Source organism: Vulpes vulpes, chromosome 12 (genome assembly GCF_048418805.1).
Source record: "Vulpes vulpes isolate BD-2025 chromosome 12, VulVul3, whole genome shotgun sequence".
NCBI classification, from domain to species: Eukaryota; Metazoa; Chordata; class Mammalia; order Carnivora; family Canidae; genus Vulpes; species Vulpes vulpes.
Genome location: NC_132791.1, coordinates 143,625,938 through 143,645,772, shown reverse-complemented (window position 1 = coordinate 143,645,772; position 19,835 = coordinate 143,625,938). Strand labels below are relative to the sequence as shown.

General features: G+C 51.0%; 1 protein-coding gene across 18 annotated transcripts in view; it reads left to right on the top strand.

The window, feature by feature from the left end:
• The window catches only part of MPRIP (myosin phosphatase Rho interacting protein), a 152,907-nt gene that overhangs the window by 107,942 nt on the left and 25,130 nt on the right, over positions 1-19,835 (top strand). For 12 of the 18 annotated variants that reach the window (XM_072730560.1, XM_072730567.1, XM_072730561.1 and 9 more), the window contains 8 exons: positions 383-524; positions 1,413-1,526; positions 3,057-3,113; positions 4,357-4,425; positions 7,417-7,506; positions 11,652-11,761; positions 15,014-15,575; positions 17,265-17,381. In XM_072730560.1, coding sequence (XP_072586661.1) covers positions 383-524; positions 1,413-1,526; positions 3,057-3,113; positions 4,357-4,425; positions 7,417-7,506; positions 11,652-11,761; positions 15,014-15,575; positions 17,265-17,381 — 1,261 coding nt within the window. The remainder of the gene's footprint in view (positions 1-382; positions 525-1,412; positions 1,527-3,056; positions 3,114-4,356; positions 4,426-7,416; positions 7,507-11,651; positions 11,762-15,013; positions 15,576-17,264; positions 17,382-19,835) is intronic. The other 6 variants (XM_072730570.1, XM_072730571.1, XM_072730572.1 and 3 more) reach the window with 1 other exon arrangement.

Sequence of the window (19,835 nt, the reverse complement as noted above, 5' to 3'; positions counted from 1 at the left end):
TGCCAGGCGATGAGCTGTGTGATTGCTGAGTGTGTCAACAGACCATGCAAGAGCCTCTGGTATGGGAGGCAGAGGGAAAGGACAGGCCTGGGGGAAGGGATGGCCCTTGGCCCTGAGCTGCTGCCAGCCCCTGCATGGCTTCCCCCTCCACGGTGATGGGACAGAGAGCTTGGGGAGGAGTGTCCGGTGAACCATCCCAGGGTGCCATGTGCACAGCCTACATGCCCTGCAAAACGGGAGGCCCAGGAAAGGCCAGGATGGACCAGGCATGGCAGTGTTGGCTGAAGGAACTCCTCTGTGACTCGAGACCAAGCCCGCCTCAGGCTGTGGGGTGGGGGTGGGGGGCTGTCTCCCCCTCACAGCCTTGTGTCCTCTCTTGCAGGAGGTCCCAGGTCATTGAGAAATTTGAGGCCTTGGACATTGAGAAGGCAGAGCACATGGAGACTAACTCATCATCTGGGCCTTCACCATCCAGTGACACTCGCCAGGGCCGCAGTGAGAAGAGGGCGTTTCCTAGGAAACGGGTGAGCATCTGGGGTCTGGGGCCAGCGCTGAGGCACAGGCGGTGCCACATGTGGCCACAGGGACCTGGTGGACATATGGCCTCACCCCTTCTCACAGCGCCCCCCTCCCCAAACACACACCTGGACCCACTGCCGCCGAGTTCCCTGCTCTTGTTTCCTGGTTGTCTGCTCATGCCTCTCCTCCCTTCCAGCGAGTGGCTTTCTTGAGGGCGAGGACTGCCTTCCGCATCTTCCTGTCGGAACTTCATCCATTTCTGCTAAAGGCTAGTCTGGTGAGCCTTAGATCCCAGGTCGTAGCTAGAGCTGCTCTCTTTCTCTCTGAGGCAGCCCAGCCACAAGGCTGAGCACCTTCCTTCCTCTTTCTTTCAAGTGGTGGCCATCGCCCTCGCTCCTCTTAGTCCAGGGGAAGATCCCTCTTCTGAATCCTCCTCCTTCTCCCCAGGCAGCCCCCCCCACCTCTTGTGACCCTGCTGTGTTCGAATGTTGCATCTTCATCTCCCTCCCCACCTTCTCTCTGGATTCATGAGGTGCTCTGCTGCTGGCCTGCACAGAGCCCAGAGCTCTTCTGTCTGTGATCCCAAGAAGCCAGGGGGCAGGGGTAGGACCAGAAAGTGATGGTGAGAAATGCATCTGAAAGAAAAGGCTGTTCCAACAACTAGAGTGTGTTTTTGAACTCGCCGCATGAAGCGAGAGGCGCTGGACGAGGAGTACCGGGATGCCAGCTCCTGTCCCAGTGTTGGCCCAGACTTGGCCATGGGAGCCCAGACAAAGTGCTCTTGTCCTCACCCAGGAACAGTCTTGACCCTCCCACAGCTCCAGGTGCTGGTCTCCCTGCTCCCCGCCTAAGTTCACTGGCTTGTACTGACTGGCGGCTGCTCTCTGCCACAGGATCTCCCCAACGAAGCCCCCACAGCTCCTCTCCCGGACACCTCGGCCACCCCCATGTCTCCACACCGAAGAGCCAAGTCACTGGATAGGAGGTCCACGGAGTCCTCCCTGACGGTGAGCCCAGGCGCCCGCGCACCGAGGCCTGGAGACGCTGCTCCTGCCGCTTCTGTCACTTGGGGTCACTGTCTGCTTATGTCCGTGCGTCTGTGCTGGCTGTCCCCTCTGCACCGGCCTTTGCGTCTGTGCGTGGGAAGCAGATGCTGTGTTTCTTTCCCCTTTTGGACTCTACGTGGGCATCCTGAGCTCTGAAGTCCCCAATAGAGGAAGCCACTTGGCCAAGGCAGGAAAATCCTGACTTTGAGGAGCCAGGTCCACAGCAGGGAACCTTTGTTCTTGTTTTGGGTGTTTGTGTCAGTGAAATTTTGATCACTGGGCTCCTCTCTTGCTAGGAGCCCTTGCCTTGTTCATGGTGTTTCACTGCAAAAGGAGAAGGGCCTTTGCCCTTGGTCCTTTGAGCTGCAGTGGAGGTGCAGTCGGTGCGTGGTGAGACATCACCATTGCTCCCTTGGGGAGCTGAGAGTGGCAGGCCAAAGGCCCTGGGAGTGAAGGACAGCTACCCACATGGTGACCCAGGGCTCCTCTTTGTTCTGTCCTCAGCTTCCTGAGAAGCCCAAGGTCAGAGCCACTTCTACCCCTGGGATATGGAGCCACCAAAAACACACTGACATGACCCTGAACAAGGATAGGCGGGCTTACCTGGAAGAAGTTTGATTTTTCCTTGAATCTGGATTTGGCTTGGAGGTTTGGATCAGAGATTCCCAGAACGTGTGTGGCTGGAGGTGGTCCTGCCACCGTATTCCTGTTCCCATAACTCCCTCCTGGTTTTCTAATATGGAAAGACATCACAGCCTGTTTCTGGTCAGGATAGCTATAGGAGAGTAGAGAGCAAGCACATGGGGTGAAGGGAAGGATGATCCACATTTCTGTAGGCACTGGCTTTGCAGGTGTCCAGGAGTGAAACACAAGCAAGGCCCCACTGGGCTGCAGGTGGTCCTCAAGTGCTTCCTTCCGCGACTCCTCAGACCCAGGTACCTTGGTGCAGGAGAGTCCGGCAGGGACAGCACCCCTGCTTTCCTGTCAGCTGTCCAGAGTTGCATCTTGCAGGGAAATGGAGACTGAACCTCATCCTGTTTGATATGTGGCCTCAGGGCCTCAGCAGGCTTGCTGCTGCATCTTTGCTCAACACCGTACGTGGGCCTTGCTCTTCAGTCTTCCTCTCTGTCTTCCATGGCTTCTGTGAGAACTTCTGATTTCTTCTTCTAGTGCTCACCGCAGATTTTCCCCTTCATGGCAAACACTAAATGCCTCTCCCTCTGGGCTGTTCTGTGCTCCTGGGCAGCCCCACTGCTGCTGCTCACAGAGCATTGGGGCCTTGCCTTCCTTCCCTATCAGCCCACCGAGCCTGGCATCGCCTCCCTCGAAGACACATAAGTCTGCGGAATATTTGTGGGCAGATGGAGAAACCCCTTTTTCTGCTGCCCACCTCATCTGGACAGAGATGCCTGCCCCTCAGTCATACTTTCCCCACAACTGGGATATCAGTGTGCTTTCTTCTAAACTGTTCTTTTTTTCTCCCTTTCTTAGCCTGACCTGCTGAATTTCAAGAAAGGCTGGCTAACCAAGCAGTATGAGGACGGCCAGGTGAGCATGCAGGGCTGCTGTGGCAATGGGCAGTAGGTACAAAGTCTACCTGGCCTTGTCCCCAGTGGGTGTAGGAACACTGATTCAGTCCCCCACATCCAGCATGGTCTCTCCTCTGGTGGACCAGGACTGAGGCCGAGACCTCCGTCTCATCAGGGAACCGGAGGTGCACCGCCTCCCCCACCCTCAGTTCTACAGTGGGGGGTGGGGACCTCTGGAGAAGATTGCCCTCCTACACCCCGCAGGGATCTCAGCCTCAGGCCAGGGAAGCATCCTACAATGTTAACTTTCTACTTGGTACTCTTTCCTAAATGTTCCTGGGGAGCCCAGGATTCTCAGGAACAGGAGATGCCTCTGGTTGTATGATTGACTTATGGTTGCTCACAAGGCAGGCCAAGTGGACAGCAGCTGAGGGTTGCTAGACTATCAGAGACTCCAGCTCAGCCACAGTCCTGAAAGAAGCCAGTGTGGTACATTCTTGCCATCACACTCCAACAGGAAGAGCGATTTGCAGCTGAACTTACTAGCCCCACCTTGACCCTGCTTGGGGCTGGAAGGCCAGGCCTACAGGAAGGCACGAAGAGAGGAGCCTGCTAGTTCTTACTGAGAGGCCCCCAAACCCCACCCTCCTGAGCTCCTCCTGTTTCCTGACTGACTGTGCCGAAACATCCTCTTTTTCTCTCTCCATATCAATCCCCTTGGCCTTTCCTGAAGACTCAAGTCTCCCTCCTTGCTACTCACAGTGAAGACTTGGGAATCTGGCTGGCTGGTTTGCTCCTGCTGGCTGCAGGTGGGCGCGCCTCTCTGGTTAGCCAGCCAGTGGCTGTGGCTCACAGGTAGCCACCTAAGGATGGAGATGCTGTTTTCACAGCCACCTTTCAGCTCTGAGGGCTCAGCCCCCTGTCTGCAGCCTCTGAAGTTGAGACTGAGGACTGCGAAGCACTTTTCACCAGCCACACCACTGTGGGTTACAGAGAGCTCATAGCCTGTGGCCCACCCCAGCTCTCCATGCTGCCTTGTCACGGGGGAGCCGCAGCTTTAGCAAGTGCCCTGAGGTCATGTGCGCATGGCTGCCTGTGGCCTGAGCAGAGTCCTGTGTGTGTCTGCCACTCGTGGGAGGGACCGCCTGCCCTCTGCTTTTCCTGCGCTCTGGGAGGTGCCCCCAGGACTCTGGCTGCGGATTGCCTTAGAGCAGTAAATGTGCTGCGTGGTCATTGAGTCTGCTTTCTCCTTTCCCTTTTAGTGGAAGAAACACTGGTTTGTCCTTGCTGATCAAAGTCTGAGATACTACAGGGATTCGGCAGCTGAGGAGGTGAGTGTCTTGTCTTCTTTCCTAATTGTGGAGATGGGTCCGGGTGGCCACAGGAGCCTCAGGCTCTCAGCCACTGCTTCTCCGGGCTCAAGTGCCCTTCTGTCTGTCAACTGGTGTCCAAGTTGCTGTCTTGGGTTTCCAGGTCTAGATTGGTGGGAAGTCTGAGCATAGTGTGACCAGTTTCTGATCTCGTGACTGATTCTTCCTGAAACGTTGGGCTATTTTGAGGCCCTACTTTAGGCGGGGTGTGTGTTTCAGTGGCTTCTCTTTTCTCCGTTCTTTGAAAAACACTGAAAGATGTCTTAATTTAAAAGTCAGGATGAGCAGTTTTGTTTTTTCAACAAAGATTTCATAGAGAATTGAGTCTCTTGAAGAAACGGAAGTAAATCTTGTCCTTTGTCTTTTGGACAAAGATGGGATGTGGCAAATGAATTTAGTTGGCCCAATTGACTATCTTGATTCCATGGTTGAAGACCAACCAGAAGGGGCTCTTTTTTCTTCACCTACAAAAATACCATCTCTTTTGAGCAATTGGGCAAGTCTGTGTTCCTACCCTTTCCCTTGCATTCCACTCCAGGAATCCTTCATATATATTTCCACATACAGGAAAAGATCTTTGCCCAAGTTTAGTCATTCCTCCGCTTTTGTAATAGCAGAAGATTGGCAAGAATCTAAATATTGGTCATTAAAGACTGGTTATATATATTTACATATCCTGAACGTGAAAAAAGGGAAGTTCTGTAGGGACTCAGTGGAAAGATGTTAGAGATTCAAGGTAGATGAGAATACTGTGGGCAGCAGGTCCCTGGTGCCGCCTGAAGTCAGGCAACACGGAACGTGTGTGGTTGGTAGTGGGTGCGTAGACCAGCAGTTCTCCAAGTGTAGTCTGTGGATGCCTAGAGACCATTTCAGGGGGCTGGTACACTCAAAACTATTGTTGTAAAATTAAAATGCCATTTAAAGTCTCAGTTCTTGAATACTCCTCTTTCTATATTCTGTGATTCAAAATCAACAGTGAGCGTAAGTTACATTTACTGTGTACCAGAGTATGATGGGTGCCTCATGGGCAAGCACTTATGCCCCATCCACACTGCCAGCCAAACTGGTGACTTCTCCTCATGCAATACTGTCTGCACTTAAAAGAGTAACGCAGAGACAAACTGCTTGCTCACGTTGAGTGTTTGGCAGACACTTTCTTAAAGAACCAAATGAGTCTATCCCTTCAAAGAAAACAACAGACAGTTCATTGCCAATGATATAATTTGAGCTTTCAAGCAAAATTGGAGCTTTGAAATATTTGTATTCCCCATCAGAAATTTGACAGCTTCCCTTTACTTACAGACTGTCCTGATGACTAGGTGCTAATACTAACATGTTTTGAGCTCATGTAATGAAATATGTCAACTTGTAGAGGATAACGCATAACCTGATGTCTTCCAAATGACCAGTACATAAAGTTAGAAGGTCACGCACGGGTACAGGTCCATTCAGAGGGCAGTGAAAACCGTGTATTTTAATATAACAGTATAGAAAGTCCCTTGATAGGATTTCAGATTCCACTTTGCAGTTAACCTTTAAGAATGTACACCTTTTCCCAGTGTATGTAAATCAGACCTTCATTGCTGTACCCCTTCAACTTCTACAGTGACGTATGTCAGTTATTCCCCAATGAAACTGGATAAAAGAAAGAAATGACTACTAAAGTGTCTTCCTTTTCCAATCTCGATCTATGTAAGGCTGGACTATCTTCATGTACAGTAACCCCTGACAAACAGAGATGCTAGAGGTGCCATCCCCTTGTGCAGATAAAAACCTGCATGTAACTTTTGACTCCCTCAAAACTGAACTAGGAGCCTACTGTTGATCACAAGCCTTAACAACAGCACAAACAGTTGATTAACACATTTGCATGTTACATGTATCGTATACTGTATTCTTACCATAAAGCAAGCTAGAGAAAAGGCCATTAAGAAAATCATAAGGAAGAGAAAATACACTTACAGTACCATACTACATTAAAAAAAAAATGTACAACTGGACCCACACAATTCAAAACCGTAGTATTCAAGGGTCAACCATACGTCATTCAAAATGACATACTAGGGATCCCTGGGTGGCGCAGCGGTTTGGCGCCTGCCTTTGGCCCAGGGCGCGATCCTGGAGACCCGGGATCGAATCCCATATCAGGCTCCCGGTGCATGGAGCCTGCTTCTCCCTCCGCCTGTGTCTCTGCCTCTCTCTCTCTCTGTGACTATCATAAATAAATAAAAATTAAAAAAAAAAAAAAGTGGATTTTCCTTTAAAAAAAAAAACAAAAAAAACAAAATGACATACTAAACAAGTTGAATCCAGCAACAGATATGAGAATCCAACTGTCCTTGGAAGCCAAGCATTTAAAGATTTTTAAAAATTCCTTGCTGACTTTTAAAAATATTTTTTGGTTTATTTGTGTTCTTTTTTTTTTTTTTTTTTTTTTTAAGATTTTATTTATTTATTCATGAGAGAGAGAGAGAGAGGCAGAGACACAGGCAGAGGGAGAAGCAGGCTCCAGGCAGGGAGCCCAACGTGGGACTCGATCCCAGGTTTCCAGGATCACACCCTGGGCTGAAGGTGGCGTTAAACCGCTGGACCACCAGGGCTGCCCTATTTTTGTTCTTAAATGAGCAAATATGTTTACTTTTTTCTAGTTTATTTCTAATATGCTAAATATCATGAATAGGTAAAACCCACATAAAAGAAAACTCTTTGGAACCCTCAATTTTTAAGACTAAAAGAGTTCCACCATCACGTTTGCCAACCCCTGGCATGAGATATCTTTGGCAGGATACACAGGGACATGGCATTGATGCTTCCAGGTAGCATAGGATAGGCAGCATCTTCACTTGTCAGTGTATATACCCACTAAAAATAAAGCTAACATGGAAATTCACTTGTCTAGGTGTTGACTTTTACTTTCTCAATCTCCTAAGATCCTCTCATTTCTCTCTGTAGGCGGCTGACTTGGACGGGGAAATTGACTTGTCTACGTGTTACGATGTCACAGAGTATCCAGTCCAGAGAAACTATGGCTTTCAGATACATGTGAGCCTGGGGTGGAGTTCGGAGACAGGCTTGGTGTGGAGGTGGGGGACATGGGCTTGACCCGCGGGGACATTTTTCCAAAAACCTGACGTCCTGGTTCGGGGACACTTGTAGGCAAGCCTGACCTCTCTCATGGGCTTGGTCGGCACTTGGTCTTTGCTGTCATCGCTGGTACCTTGACCTGTGCCTTCCTCTGTCCCTAGCACCTCATCCCAACCCCAGTTTGTGATCTCAACAACAGAATGAGACATTAGCATCTTTCTTCTCAATTCCATTTAGTAGTTTTCTATTACTGAAGGTCTTTGTCTTCTCTTTTTCTTTAAAGTGCTGGCAGTTGGGAAGGACGTGGGATATAAGAAATAAGAATAGAAGTGTTAGTGAAGCCTTGAATACTAGGGTTTTACTCATTTATTCTTTCATTTGGACGTGCGTTCATCCACATACAAATCTTTTCCCCCCACAGTCTTGTGAGGGACTCAGGAGCGCAAGGCATTGCCGCCCCCCCCCCCCCCCAAAAGAATATGATCAGAAAAATGAAATGGTTCTCCCTGGCTGTTTCATTAAAGCTGGTGGCTCAAGCTACCTGGAGGCAGGCAGGCAGGCAGGTTAGGGCATAGTCCTCAACTGCTGCATCTGTCCTCATTCTGACACCCAAATGCAAGGTCAGGGGGTACCCAAAACTGCCCTTAGGGCTTAACAGGCCAGAGTGACTCACTGGACCCAAAAAAGCACTAAACTTAACAATTATAGTTTCATTGTAGCAAAAGGATGCAAATCAGAACAAGGCAGAGGAACAGACAGGGAGAATTGTACTGGCAGGGCCCTAAACACAAACCTTCCAAGTCTCTGGGGTTGCATTACCCTCTTGGGAGACGTATGGCAGTACCCAGAACTTCCAGCCCAGAAAGCTCACCCAAGCCAGTGTCCAGAGTTTTGGTTTTGGTTTTGGTTTTGGTTTTTTAAGGTTTTGTTTATTTATTCATGAGAGACACAGAGAGGCAGAGACAGGAAGAGGGAGAAGCAGGCTCCCTGTAGGGAGCCTGACAGGGGCCTCAATCCCAGAAGCCCAAAGGCAGATGCTCCACCACTGAGCCACCCAGGTGTCCCATGTCCAGAGTTTTATTGAAGCTTTGTGACTATTGATTGAGTTACTGTCCATGTAGTCAAATACAGTTTCCAGCCCTCTGCCAGAGCTCGGCTGATTTCACATATCCCAGAGCCCCCACCCTGAATAATAGGGATTCCCAGGTTACTTCCCAGGATCTGGGACAAAAGCCAAACCTCTCTTTGGGCAAAGCTAATTCTTCCCTCACAGGGGCCTTGGGAGTGCGTGCTAATGATCAGCCTGACAGAACTGCCACCTGGGACTCGTTTTCTCACAGGGAGCTAGGACTCTAGTTGGGTTGCCTTTCACAGGGTCTTACCTTTAGATCTTTGGGTCTAGAAACTCAGTATTTCTGGACTGAGAGTATATCAGACATGTTGGGACTAACTTGTAGTAACCAAGCCCAGAGGAGACCAAGGTTCAGACCCAAAGGCCAGTGAGTTTATTACAAGGAGAAATGCAGGCAGCAGCCCAGCAGGCAACTGGTCATGGCATTCCCTCCATGCAGGGCAACTGTGTGGACACCAAGTCCTAGTTGGAGGTTGTACTGATGGCCTGGCATCAGGGCCAGGGCATGAACTGTGGATCTCGGTGGCCTGTGGCGCCCTGCTGTGATGCTCTTATGCCTTTGTGCCTGCAGGAGGAATAGACATGCTTGATAAGCCAACATGTCAGCTTTGGAGACAGTGGTGAATTCTGGTTTTGCAGTCCCATGCTGAGCCCCACACCTTCACCCCTGCCTCTCCATTTTAAAGAGCAGATCTCCCTGAGTAGGGCATCCTGGGAGTAACAAGTGTTTTATCATTAACTCAGTACCTGTCACGGAGTGTATTACAACTTCATTGTTCCAGGGCTGCTTTCTGTGTGATGAGGCCGTGGCCAGAACCACGCAGGTGCCGATTTCTCTCTAAGAACTCACTTGCTCTCTTGGTCACAAAGTCATTTCTGAGTCACCTATGCTCCCTAGCTGATCTCAGCTGCCAGTCGGACCCCTCTTCACTTTACCCTGGGTGGGGCACTGTGAGCTTCTCTCTAGTTCTAATGCTTTTCCATGAGCCCCATGGACTCAGAGTTGTAAGCCAGAAGAGACTGATTTCACTGTGGGAGAGTGGGTCCCAGGAGGGGCTCAGCCTGGACCACTAAGGAGCTTTAGGATCTTGTGAGGCAAGGCTGGAGGACTGAGTTTGCGGTATCCTTGTCTAGCACCCACAAGATAGCTGAGTGCAAAAGCCAGTAGAAGGTGGCAAAATGGGAGCCTTGCATGCCGGGTCCGTAATCGGTCTTGTCCTGAGGTTGGTGGAAGCACTGCCATGTGCTGGATGACACGAGACAGCTATGCCTTAGTAAGACACATCCAGAAGGACCCACAGTACACTTAGAAAGGAGGGGAAGGTAGAGGCAGAAGGCCAAGCAATGAGGGGCAAAGAAACTGGTGAGAGCTGCCATGCTGGAAGAGCACCTGGGATGTGGCTCTGGCCAGGTGAGGGAGAAGCCAGGTGTGAAGTCTCACACCCCAGAGCATGGTGGACTTGTGCTGAAGTGGGGCAGCAGAGGCAGCTTCTGACAGGAGGGGAGCCTCTGGAGCTCTGGCTTGTGGTGTGTTTGAGGCTCCAGTAGACTCCCTGGGAACATTAGACACACAGTCACAAGCATGGAGCCTTTTGGGAAAGAGCTCTCTGCAGGTAAGAGATGAGCTCATGGGAAAGAATGTATAGGTTGCTGAGGTCAGACTACAGAAATACCCACAGTGGAGTGGGGGGAAGCAGAGGACCCAGGGACATGGGGAGGGCCAGGGCACAAGGGGCTGGTGCTTCAGAGAGCCCTAGGGCAGTACCCCTGCCCCTGGCTTGCACACAGGGGAAAGCGATGATGGAGAGATGAGCTGGGAAGTGGGCTGTGGGCCAACTCGACTGGGAGTGCTGGTGGGGGCCTGAGGCAGATGATGAGGTCAGGTCCAAGCTGCACTTTGCAGCATGCTTGGCCAGCACATGGCCTCTTATATTTTACCTCTGGCCATGCCAGTGCCCATCCCAAGACCATCTTGGTGATTTTGTCTTCCCATCAGCTGACTAGCCGACATGTCTTACAGGTCCGTTGGTCAGTAGCTGGGGCAGCCTAAAGAACACTAGTGACACCTTACTTCTGTGACACCTGAGTGTCATGCCCCTCCCCGTCTTGGGAGGTGCTTGGCAGCATGCCTCAGCAACCCAAGGATTGCATTCCAGAGGCCTTTCTGCTTACTGGCCCTGCTGCCCATCTCAGCTCCCATATGGCTCCCCTCCCCTCTTGTCCACCTGGTGTCATCACATAGCGAGACTCCTCTCCCTCAGCCACCACCAGCATGCTCCTCCATCTCAACTCGTCCCACCAAGTCACCTAGGTCAGGGGCAGGGGGTCCAGGGATTATCCTAGAAGCACCCCGCCCCCTTGGCTCCCATATCCTATTAATGAGGGACTGCATACCACCTCCTTCACTGCCCCAGAACCTCCTTATTCTCTGTCACTGTGCTAAGTCTAACTACACCTGCCCTGGCAGGTCTCCCTACACCTGCCCTGGCAGGTCTCCCTGCCTCTTCTGAGCCCAGCAGATGCAGCCCCCATTGGGCCCAGCCTGCCTGCCAGGTCCCATGCCTGCCACTCTTCTCTCCCTGTCACCCTGTGCACCTGATGTACATGGGTTGCATGGCACTGCGTCTGGGATGGTGCTGTCCCTGATCTGGGGAACCCCTTCCCACTGCTCCCCACATGCTGGCCTTGTGGTCAAATCACGCACCCTCCTTCCCCCCAGTCTGTGAGGCCCTGAAAGAGTAAGATGAGCTATCTGGGTGCCAGGGACATATAGGCACACAGGAAACAGAGAGGTGGGTGGTTGAATCAGCCATGAAAGCAGATCTGATTTCCTTTGCTCTCCAGCTCTTATTTGAGGGGGACACACACAGTGTCCTAGGACAGCCCCCTACCTGGCAGCAGTTCTCCCTACATGATGTCCTTTGAGGGCAAGGAGTTGGCAGTCTCTAATGGCGGCTTGTCTTTTGTGTAGACAAAGGAGGGCGAATTCACTCTCTCTGCTATGACATCTGGAATCCGGCGGAATTGGATCCAGACCATCATGAAGCACGTGCACCCGACCTCTGCCCCAGATGTGACGAGGTGAGACAAACAGGATGCCTGAGGGTCGCCTTCCCTGCTGGCCACCGCCTCACTCCTTCATGGATCTGGAGTTATTTTGGGATGTGTGCTCGTGCCTGTCCCAGCCCAGTCTTCTGCCTTCCCTCCTCTGTCTCACCATCGGCTGGCCTCGCTTAGTCTCCCCTTGCCTTCCTGCTTTTTCTGCCTCAGGTTACCTTTTCTGCCTTTAGGCCTGGTCGGTGTGGCTGCCTGTGCCAGGAGCATTTGTGCTCCTATCGGGACTGAACCTAGTCCTGGGTGTTGGGACTCTCTGGCAGTGGAGTAAGAGCAGCCCTGAATGTCACATTCACAGACTACCAGAGCATTTCTTTTTCTTGATATTTTTGCTCCACACCTGTATGTGTTGGTTTTCTGTGCAACCAGGAAAAACTTCTTTGAAATTCAGTGCTGGAACTGAGATGGAAATCTTATTCTTCCCTCATGTTAAGTCTCTGGTTTGTATACCTCACAATGTGCCACGTGCCTTCCTCCTTCTGCCCTGAAGGTTAGAAACCTGGTATTTTCAGTTTAAAAGAAAGAGAAGATTCTGGTGTATGGGGCTGGTTCCACAATGCCTAGAATTCTACTGTTCTCAGCTGAAGGCCTCAGAGCGTTTACCTGTTTTGAGAACCTCTTATTGACACTTTTCAGATCATATATTTTACATGATTCTTCCAATGTATTTATTTTGTTGCTGCTCACACCTGGGGCAGCGGCCTGGGGCAGCTGTGGCCATGTCAAATCTTTGTCTTTCCTAGTGACACTGCATCTCTTTGAAAAAAAAAAAAAGGTAGGAATAAAATCTTCTCTCCTGTGTTTATTGGCATTGTTTGTTCATTCCCTCATTTACTAAGTTAACAGATTATTTGGTGGTTCTGTCAGTAAGACCAGGTGTTGGTGGCCAGGACAAGTTTTCAAGTATCCTGTTGGGAGCTCTGGCTTATCTGTTAGTGGAATGCCTCCTGACTATATGGAGGTGAATGGGGCACTCTTGTCCTCATGGGCAGCCTCAGTGGCTGCCCTCTGGCTTTTTCCCAGCCAGGAGTAGAGAGCTTTATAAGGCCAACACTCAGCACCTTGATGATGCCCCCCTCCCCAGCAAAGCAAGAAAGGCAGCTCAGGGTTCTTCAGCAAGGCTGCTGCCACAGGGCATAGGGTGGTGGACACGAGAGGGCCTGAGGTCCTGTCCTGGCCGCCAGGATTCCCCTGCCTGCCATGTCCCAGCTGGAAGAAGTCTGCTTTGGGATGTCGCAGAGCAGGCCTGTGGCTTTGGCCTCAGAGCAGAAATGAAGGACACACTTGAGCATATGCATGTGCACATGTGTCTCGGGCCGACATTCACAGTTCCCTGCCACACTCAGACATGGGCTCCATGTGGGAACTCAGCACCTTGATGAACTATAGGCCACGGGGACCAGGTGTTTGGTTTGTGTGGAAAGATTGACTTAGTGATTGTCTTCTGACTAGACTTTACTTCAGATTTACTGTATCTCAAACTCAGGGGGTCCTCACCTTCCCCCAATTTGTCTTCAGCCTTTCTGCTTGTTTTATGTGGGCTTTTATAGCTTGAGGAAAATTTGGATTTTCTTAGTGCCTATAGGAAAGTCTCAAGAAAGCATTAGAAACAGGGCAGCCCGGGTGGCTCAGCAGTTTAGCGCCGCCTTCAGCCCAGGGCCTGATCCTGGAGACCCGGGATCGAGTCCCACGTCAGGCTCCCTGCATGCAGCCTGCTTCTCCCTCTCCTTGTATCTCTGCCTCTCCCTATCTCTCTCTCTCTCTCTCTCTCTCTCTCTCTCAAATAAATAAATAAATAAATAAATAAATAAATAAATAAATACTTAGGAAAAAAAAAGAAACAGATACAAACTTCAGAGGTACAGGTCTAAGCGATGTACTGTGTTCCCCCTGCAACTACAGTAGGGAGTGGCAGGGACTTCCTGCCTGGGGGCTGGAGGGGCTTCCTCTCATGGAGCCATGACTGCTGTTCCCAGCTCTCTACGTGGCTGCAATGCCCTACACAGTTGTAAGCCTGGGTCAGCTCTCAGTTTAGTGGCATTGAAAGATCCCTTCTGGAGAGCTTTTATTCAGATGCACATGTGGTCTTAAATTGGCAACTTGCAGGTCCCACCACCCTGAAGCACTTGGGGACAAATGGCCAAGAGCATGATGACAACCACATTTTCTGTCCCTTGGGTGCCTCTTTCACAGGCTCCCTTTTCTTTGATTCCCATTTAGAGACTGGTATTCCCTAGGGCTCCTGGTTGGTTTAGCCAGTTAAGTGTCCCAACTCTTGATTTCAGCTCAGGTCTTAATCTCAGAGTCGTGAGTTCAAAGCCCCATGGTGGGCTCCATGCTAGGCATGGAGCCTACTAAAAAAAAAAAAAAATTAAAAACAGGTCCCCCTACCATCTCCCACACCTCTCTCGCTGGCCCTCAAGACCGTTGATGGCTTCCAACTCTGTTCTGTCGCCTTGGACAGGACCAGAGGCCACTCTGCTCAGGCCAGGGGCCTCAAACCGCAACTGTTGCTCTCACCTACCCCTGCTCTGAGGGGCATCATTTTTAGGAATCTGCTTTAGGGCAAATTGGACAAAGACATGGACTCCTTACTGGACAAGCAGAGGTGCCCTTGAATCCCCTTCCTTCTCACCTCCTGCACATGGTGAGCCACATGAGTGCCACCTGGGCCATCTCTCTTAACCTGAGTACAGTGGTCTCAGACCTTTCACTCTGTGATCCATTTGTCACACCAGCCACCATGGTGGTTTTCTTAAAATGCAGACCTGATTGGGTTATTTACCACTTGCTTAAAAACTTCGAGCCTTTTGAGAGAAGTGGTTGGTCTCATTCATTCTGTCAGCCCTGCCTGGTGCACACAGGCTACAGGGTTGGCTTCTCTCATGACCTCATTTAGATGGTGGCCGTGCACGGTGCAACCTGGGTGTGTATCTCCACCAGGACACTCCCTTAGGGCATCTCCTCTGTCAGGGGTTCCTCTGAGATCCGAGACTGGAAACCTCTGAGCCATCTGTGGTTCTTACTTTCTCATCCCTACTCAGAACCAGTTTGGTTCTCCCTATGAGAGAGACACAAGTAAAGGCAAAGTATTCTTTTCTCCTCTCTCCTGTGGGAACCATAGCTGCATAGGGACTGTGGTGGAGCCAGGCCCCCCACCAGGGTGGGTGGCTGCCACCAGGAGCCACACCTGACAGGCTCTCTGCCCCTTGCCCTTAGCTCACTGCCAGAGGAAAAGAACCGGAGCAGCTCCTCCTTTGAGACCTGCCCGAGGCCGAGTGAGAAGCCCGATATGGAGCGTGGAGAGCCAGACCCCGAGCAGAAGAGGAGCCGGGCTCGGGAGCGGAGGCGGGAGGGGCGCTCTAAGACCTTTGACTGGGCTGAGTTCCGCCCTATCCAGCAGGCCCTGGCTCAGGAGAGGGCCAGCACCACAGGGATTTCTGACACCCACCCTGAGGCTGAGGCCGGTGAGCTAGAGCGGGAGCGTGCACGGCGGCGGGAAGAACGCCGTAAGCGCTTCGGGATGCTTGATGCCACGGATGGGCCTGGTGCCGACGATACAGCTCTGCGAATGGAGGTTGACCGGAGCCCAGGGCTGCCAGTGACCACTGACCTCAAGACCCAGAATGTCCACGTGGAGATTGAGCAGCGGTGGCATCAGGTGGAGACAACTCCTCTCCGAGAAGAAAAGCAGGTGCCCATTGCCCCCCTGCACCTGTCCTCCGAAGATGGAGGTGACCGGCTCTCCACTCACGAGTTGACCTCTCTGCTGGAGAAGGAGGTAACAGGTTCTGGGCAGCAACCTTCCCCAGCACCCACTGTACCTGCTGCTGGCCACATGATACTGAGGGATATGTGGTCCTGAGAGCTCTGGTAGACAGACAGACAGCTTATTAGAGTACAGTGCAGGCCACTGAGAGGTATAAGAGAGTGCCACATCGGTAGGGTGGCAGGGAGGGGGCTCCAGGCTTTTCGAGAAGGAAAGGCTTTGCCATGTAGTGGGGACATTGCCATATAGAGCTGAGGGTGGCCAGAAACTAGGCTGATGGGATGCAGGACCCAGGTGGGGACCCTGTCCTACCCTGTTACGGGCACAAACTAGAGATTTGAGACAGGAGAGGGGCATGAGCAGAATTAGTGGTCAGGCCTGAGTCAAAGGGGCCAGGCTGAAGCTGGAGGCAGAGACAAGCCTCCAGGCTTTTTGCAACAGCCAGGTAACCATTAATGGGATCAGAGGGGGATGCAAGGCAGGCAGATGCTGGATTCCGGATGTTGAATTCAAGATGTGAAACAGAGGCCCACGGGCAGGAGGTGGTGAGCCTGGCAGGCTGGATTGCCACCATGCCACTGACTTGAAGGATACCCTGTAAGTCACTGGGCACCAGAGAGGGTCCCTCTGGGATGCAGAGCTGAGTAAGCCAGTCCCTGCATTTGTAACATATCCAGAAATCAAATCTGGGAAACTTGGTAGTGGATTTGTAAGCCTGAACAGTGAGTTTTCTAGATGAGGTACAGCATTATGCCTGCCCTTTAGGAACATTCAGCAACATGTTTCAAATGTGTTTTTTTCCAGGAGTAGCTAATTGAAGTGGAAGATTTGCCACTTTGGGCAACCTCCACTTACCTTTTTCCTATTAAATTTATGAGGCTGACATTTATCACTAACACCAACATTCTATTTTTTTCCCTTTTCTACATGTATTAATAATAAAGCCAAGATGCAATAGTAAAAGTTCAAACTCACATGGGTCTAAACTGTCAAAATGAGCCCACTGGCCTGCAGGTCACATGCTGGACCATGAATCTATCATAGACAGCAGAGTCTGAAAGCCAGGCATCTCTGTGCCGCCCACAGCAGAGCCTGGTAGCACCCTGCCCACCTGCTACATTACACAGCCCCTGAGAGAGTTCAGGGAAGAGGTGGGTAGACGGATAGATAAATTCAAAGCAAGAGGAGTGTGCAGTCGCTTGCCCACTTTACGCATCTTATGGAGCCCTTCCTGCAAACAGAATTTTATATGGAATCTATTATATAAAAGCATTTTAAAAAGGAGCTATTTCAGTGGAAGCTATGGCAGGGCCTGGAGCGAGGGCTGCCCCAGGTCAGCAGTGGCCTTTTGACCACACTGAGGAAATTGGAAGGACCCAGCAGGATGGTCTTCTGACACAGCAGAAAGCCCCCATTTCCTGGTCAGGTCTGCACGTCACATCCTTATGGGCATGTGGGAATTATGTGGGTGCCCAGGGTAACAAGTATGCTGCTGTTATGTATGGCTTGAGCTGGAACCTTCAGTTCCAGATGCTGCAGGTAAAGACCAGATCGGCACATGCACTGAAATGTGGCCATGGGGAAGGCCAACCACAGAGTCCCTGTGTGCTCCAGCCCAGCAAGAGTCAGAAATGACACTGTACTGCCACCTCTAGTCATTACCATCACTTTGTTACAAAATGTGTGTCTCTTTGCCCACAGTTGGAGCAGAGCCAGAAGGAGGCCTCAGACCTTCTGGAGCAGAACCGGCTCCTACAGGACCAGCTGAGGGTGGCTCTGGGCCGGGAACAGAGCGCCCGGGAGGGCTACGTGCTGCAGGTAGGGCTGCAGGGCTGCTGTGGCCCTTGTTCATTTGGGCATCAGTGTGAGGGCCCAGGCAGGCTAGGAATGTGCAAAACCTGGCTGAGCAGGAGCAGCCTGTCCCAAGTGCTGCAGCATCAGGGCTCTCGGGCTCCTGGGTCCTTTGTAGCTTCACCCCTAGTTGGATGCTTTAGACAGTCTGCCTGAAACCTCTATAGCTAAGGGTTTTTCTTTGTTTCATCCTGATCATTTTTCCTCTCGGTTCTCAGAGTACTTAGTATATATTTATCATAAATATCACATATTTACATGTCGTTTCTACTTGCTTTCACAAATAGTCATATTAGATCCATTTTCCCAATTGAAGAAATTGAACAACAGCCAGCCAAGTGCCTCCTTACCACCAAGTTGGTGACAGAGCTAAAACTGGTTCCCTATCCTTGACCTTGTATGTACCACACCTATAGGACAACCTGGGGCCATTAGCACTCTCCTAGTGGTCCCTCTTCTTATTTTCTGCCTAGCCAATCCCCCAGCCTAATGGGAAGCCCAGTGAGAAGAGCAGCAACATGAGTCCAAACCCATGCCTTCCATCAGAGAGCTCTGGGCCCACATGCTGGCCAGCAAGGAGTGGTGCTGCCCTGCTGTCTCACCAGGCCGGAGAGCACCTGGACAGGGCGCTCATCAGTGGGAGTCTATTGTCCTGTAGCATTCTAGGCCCTGTTTGAATTTTAGGGTACAAAACAACACACTCCTGCCCCATCGTGCTGATGTGCTAGTAGGGAGAGGTAGTGGGTGAAGGAGTGCTGGGGGAAAAAAAAAAAAGGAGTGCTGGGGAGATGCAAAATGGGGTGATGGAACAGGGAAAACTGGAGCTCTCAGCCAAGGCTGAGAACAGAGCACTCCAGTCAGGGTCCTGCCACTGACCGATGGAAGCCAGTGCCATCCCCTGCAACCTTGGCCTTCTCGTCCATGTAGACTTAGAACTTGACCCTAAGGGCCTTTCCAGCTCTCAGTGACCCAGAGTCTCTGTGATAAGTGTCTGTGTCGACATTTCCAGACCACAGCATACCGGCTACCTTGGTCCAAGTCATCCCAGGCCATATGTGAGCCTCTGAACAGTTTACCTTCCCTCCTGTCTCCGTGCCATTGTTTGTTGTGCGCTCCCTCTGCCTTCTCTTTCGACCCCAATTTTGACCATGGCACTGGGTGCCTTGTGTGCCCTGGTCCTCCCCACCCCCTTCAGCCAAGTTACAGCCATGCCCAGATCAGATTCTTAAGCCCCAGGAACTGGTAATGGTGGGTAGCCTTTTTTCCTGTATGTGCTTCCTGGGTCATTTTGTGCAGACTTTCCAGGTTTGGGGAGCATCTTTTTAAACGTGCACCTATTTCACATCATGTGGTAGAGATACTAGCAGCAGATTTTGCACATTGCTAACCTAAGAACCTGCCTCCGTGTCTAACCTGGATGATTGCATGAGCCTGCACCAAAGCCCCTGGCAAAGCTGGGCAGAGCTGGTCTCTTAAAACCTTCTTGCTAGGTCTAACAACAGGTGACTTTTAACCTCCCTTTGTGCTTTGAAATGCTTATAACCGAGTCATCCGGAATGACCAAGGGCCTCTGGGACTAAGGGTCAGGAGGAGCCAGCCACTCAGGGTGGGCACTGCATAACGGTGCTGGGAGGAGGAGCGTGCATGGTTTGGACATCAAGTGTAACTTTAACCTGAGTGTCACATCTGTGGCTTCCCTGCCAGCAGAGCAGAGCTAGAGCGAGCTGTAGGTAGGCTAGATTCTTAGGCTGGGCTCTTCTCTCTCTTGTTTACTTTTGTTTTTGCCCCTGCAGTAGTTAGCTCTGTCTGTCCTGCATGCCTTTCAGTTTGGGGAATTTTGCTTCATTTGTGTTTTGTTTCTTGCATGCTTCACTTTCTTATTTTGAATTCCACAAAGGTTTGTTTGTTTTGTTGATTATCATGTTTTACTCCATGGTTTCCGTTTTTCCCCTCGTTTTGTCTTCTTGCAGGTAGAGATTAGTTCTTCCTGTTACTGTAGAGGACGGGCTCCACTTCCCCAAGGAAAATGTTTCAGATGTCACCTCACTGGCATCCCGAGCAGTTGCCTCCCTTCCTTCTCTCCCCGTCCTAGAAGGAAGTGGCATCACACCACCCGCACCCCGCGTCCTGGCTTTTGTAGGGTTTGTTGCCTAGAGCCGCCTACCTTTTGTTTTGCAAAACAAACAAATAAATCCTGAAGCTCTGCTCCTCCCCCTGTCCTTCTTCCCAGCGTTCTCTTGTCCTCCAGTCTTCTCGTTTGCTCATCAGTGTGCTCCATTATTCACTTTTGTTTGGTTTAGTTCTCCTAGAAGCTGCTTGGTTAGAGCTGTGTGATGTTACTGTCCATGTTTTTTCTGTTTACCTAGAAGCAGCTACTTGCCAAAAAAAATTTTAAGATGATTTGTTGAATTTGTCTTTTAA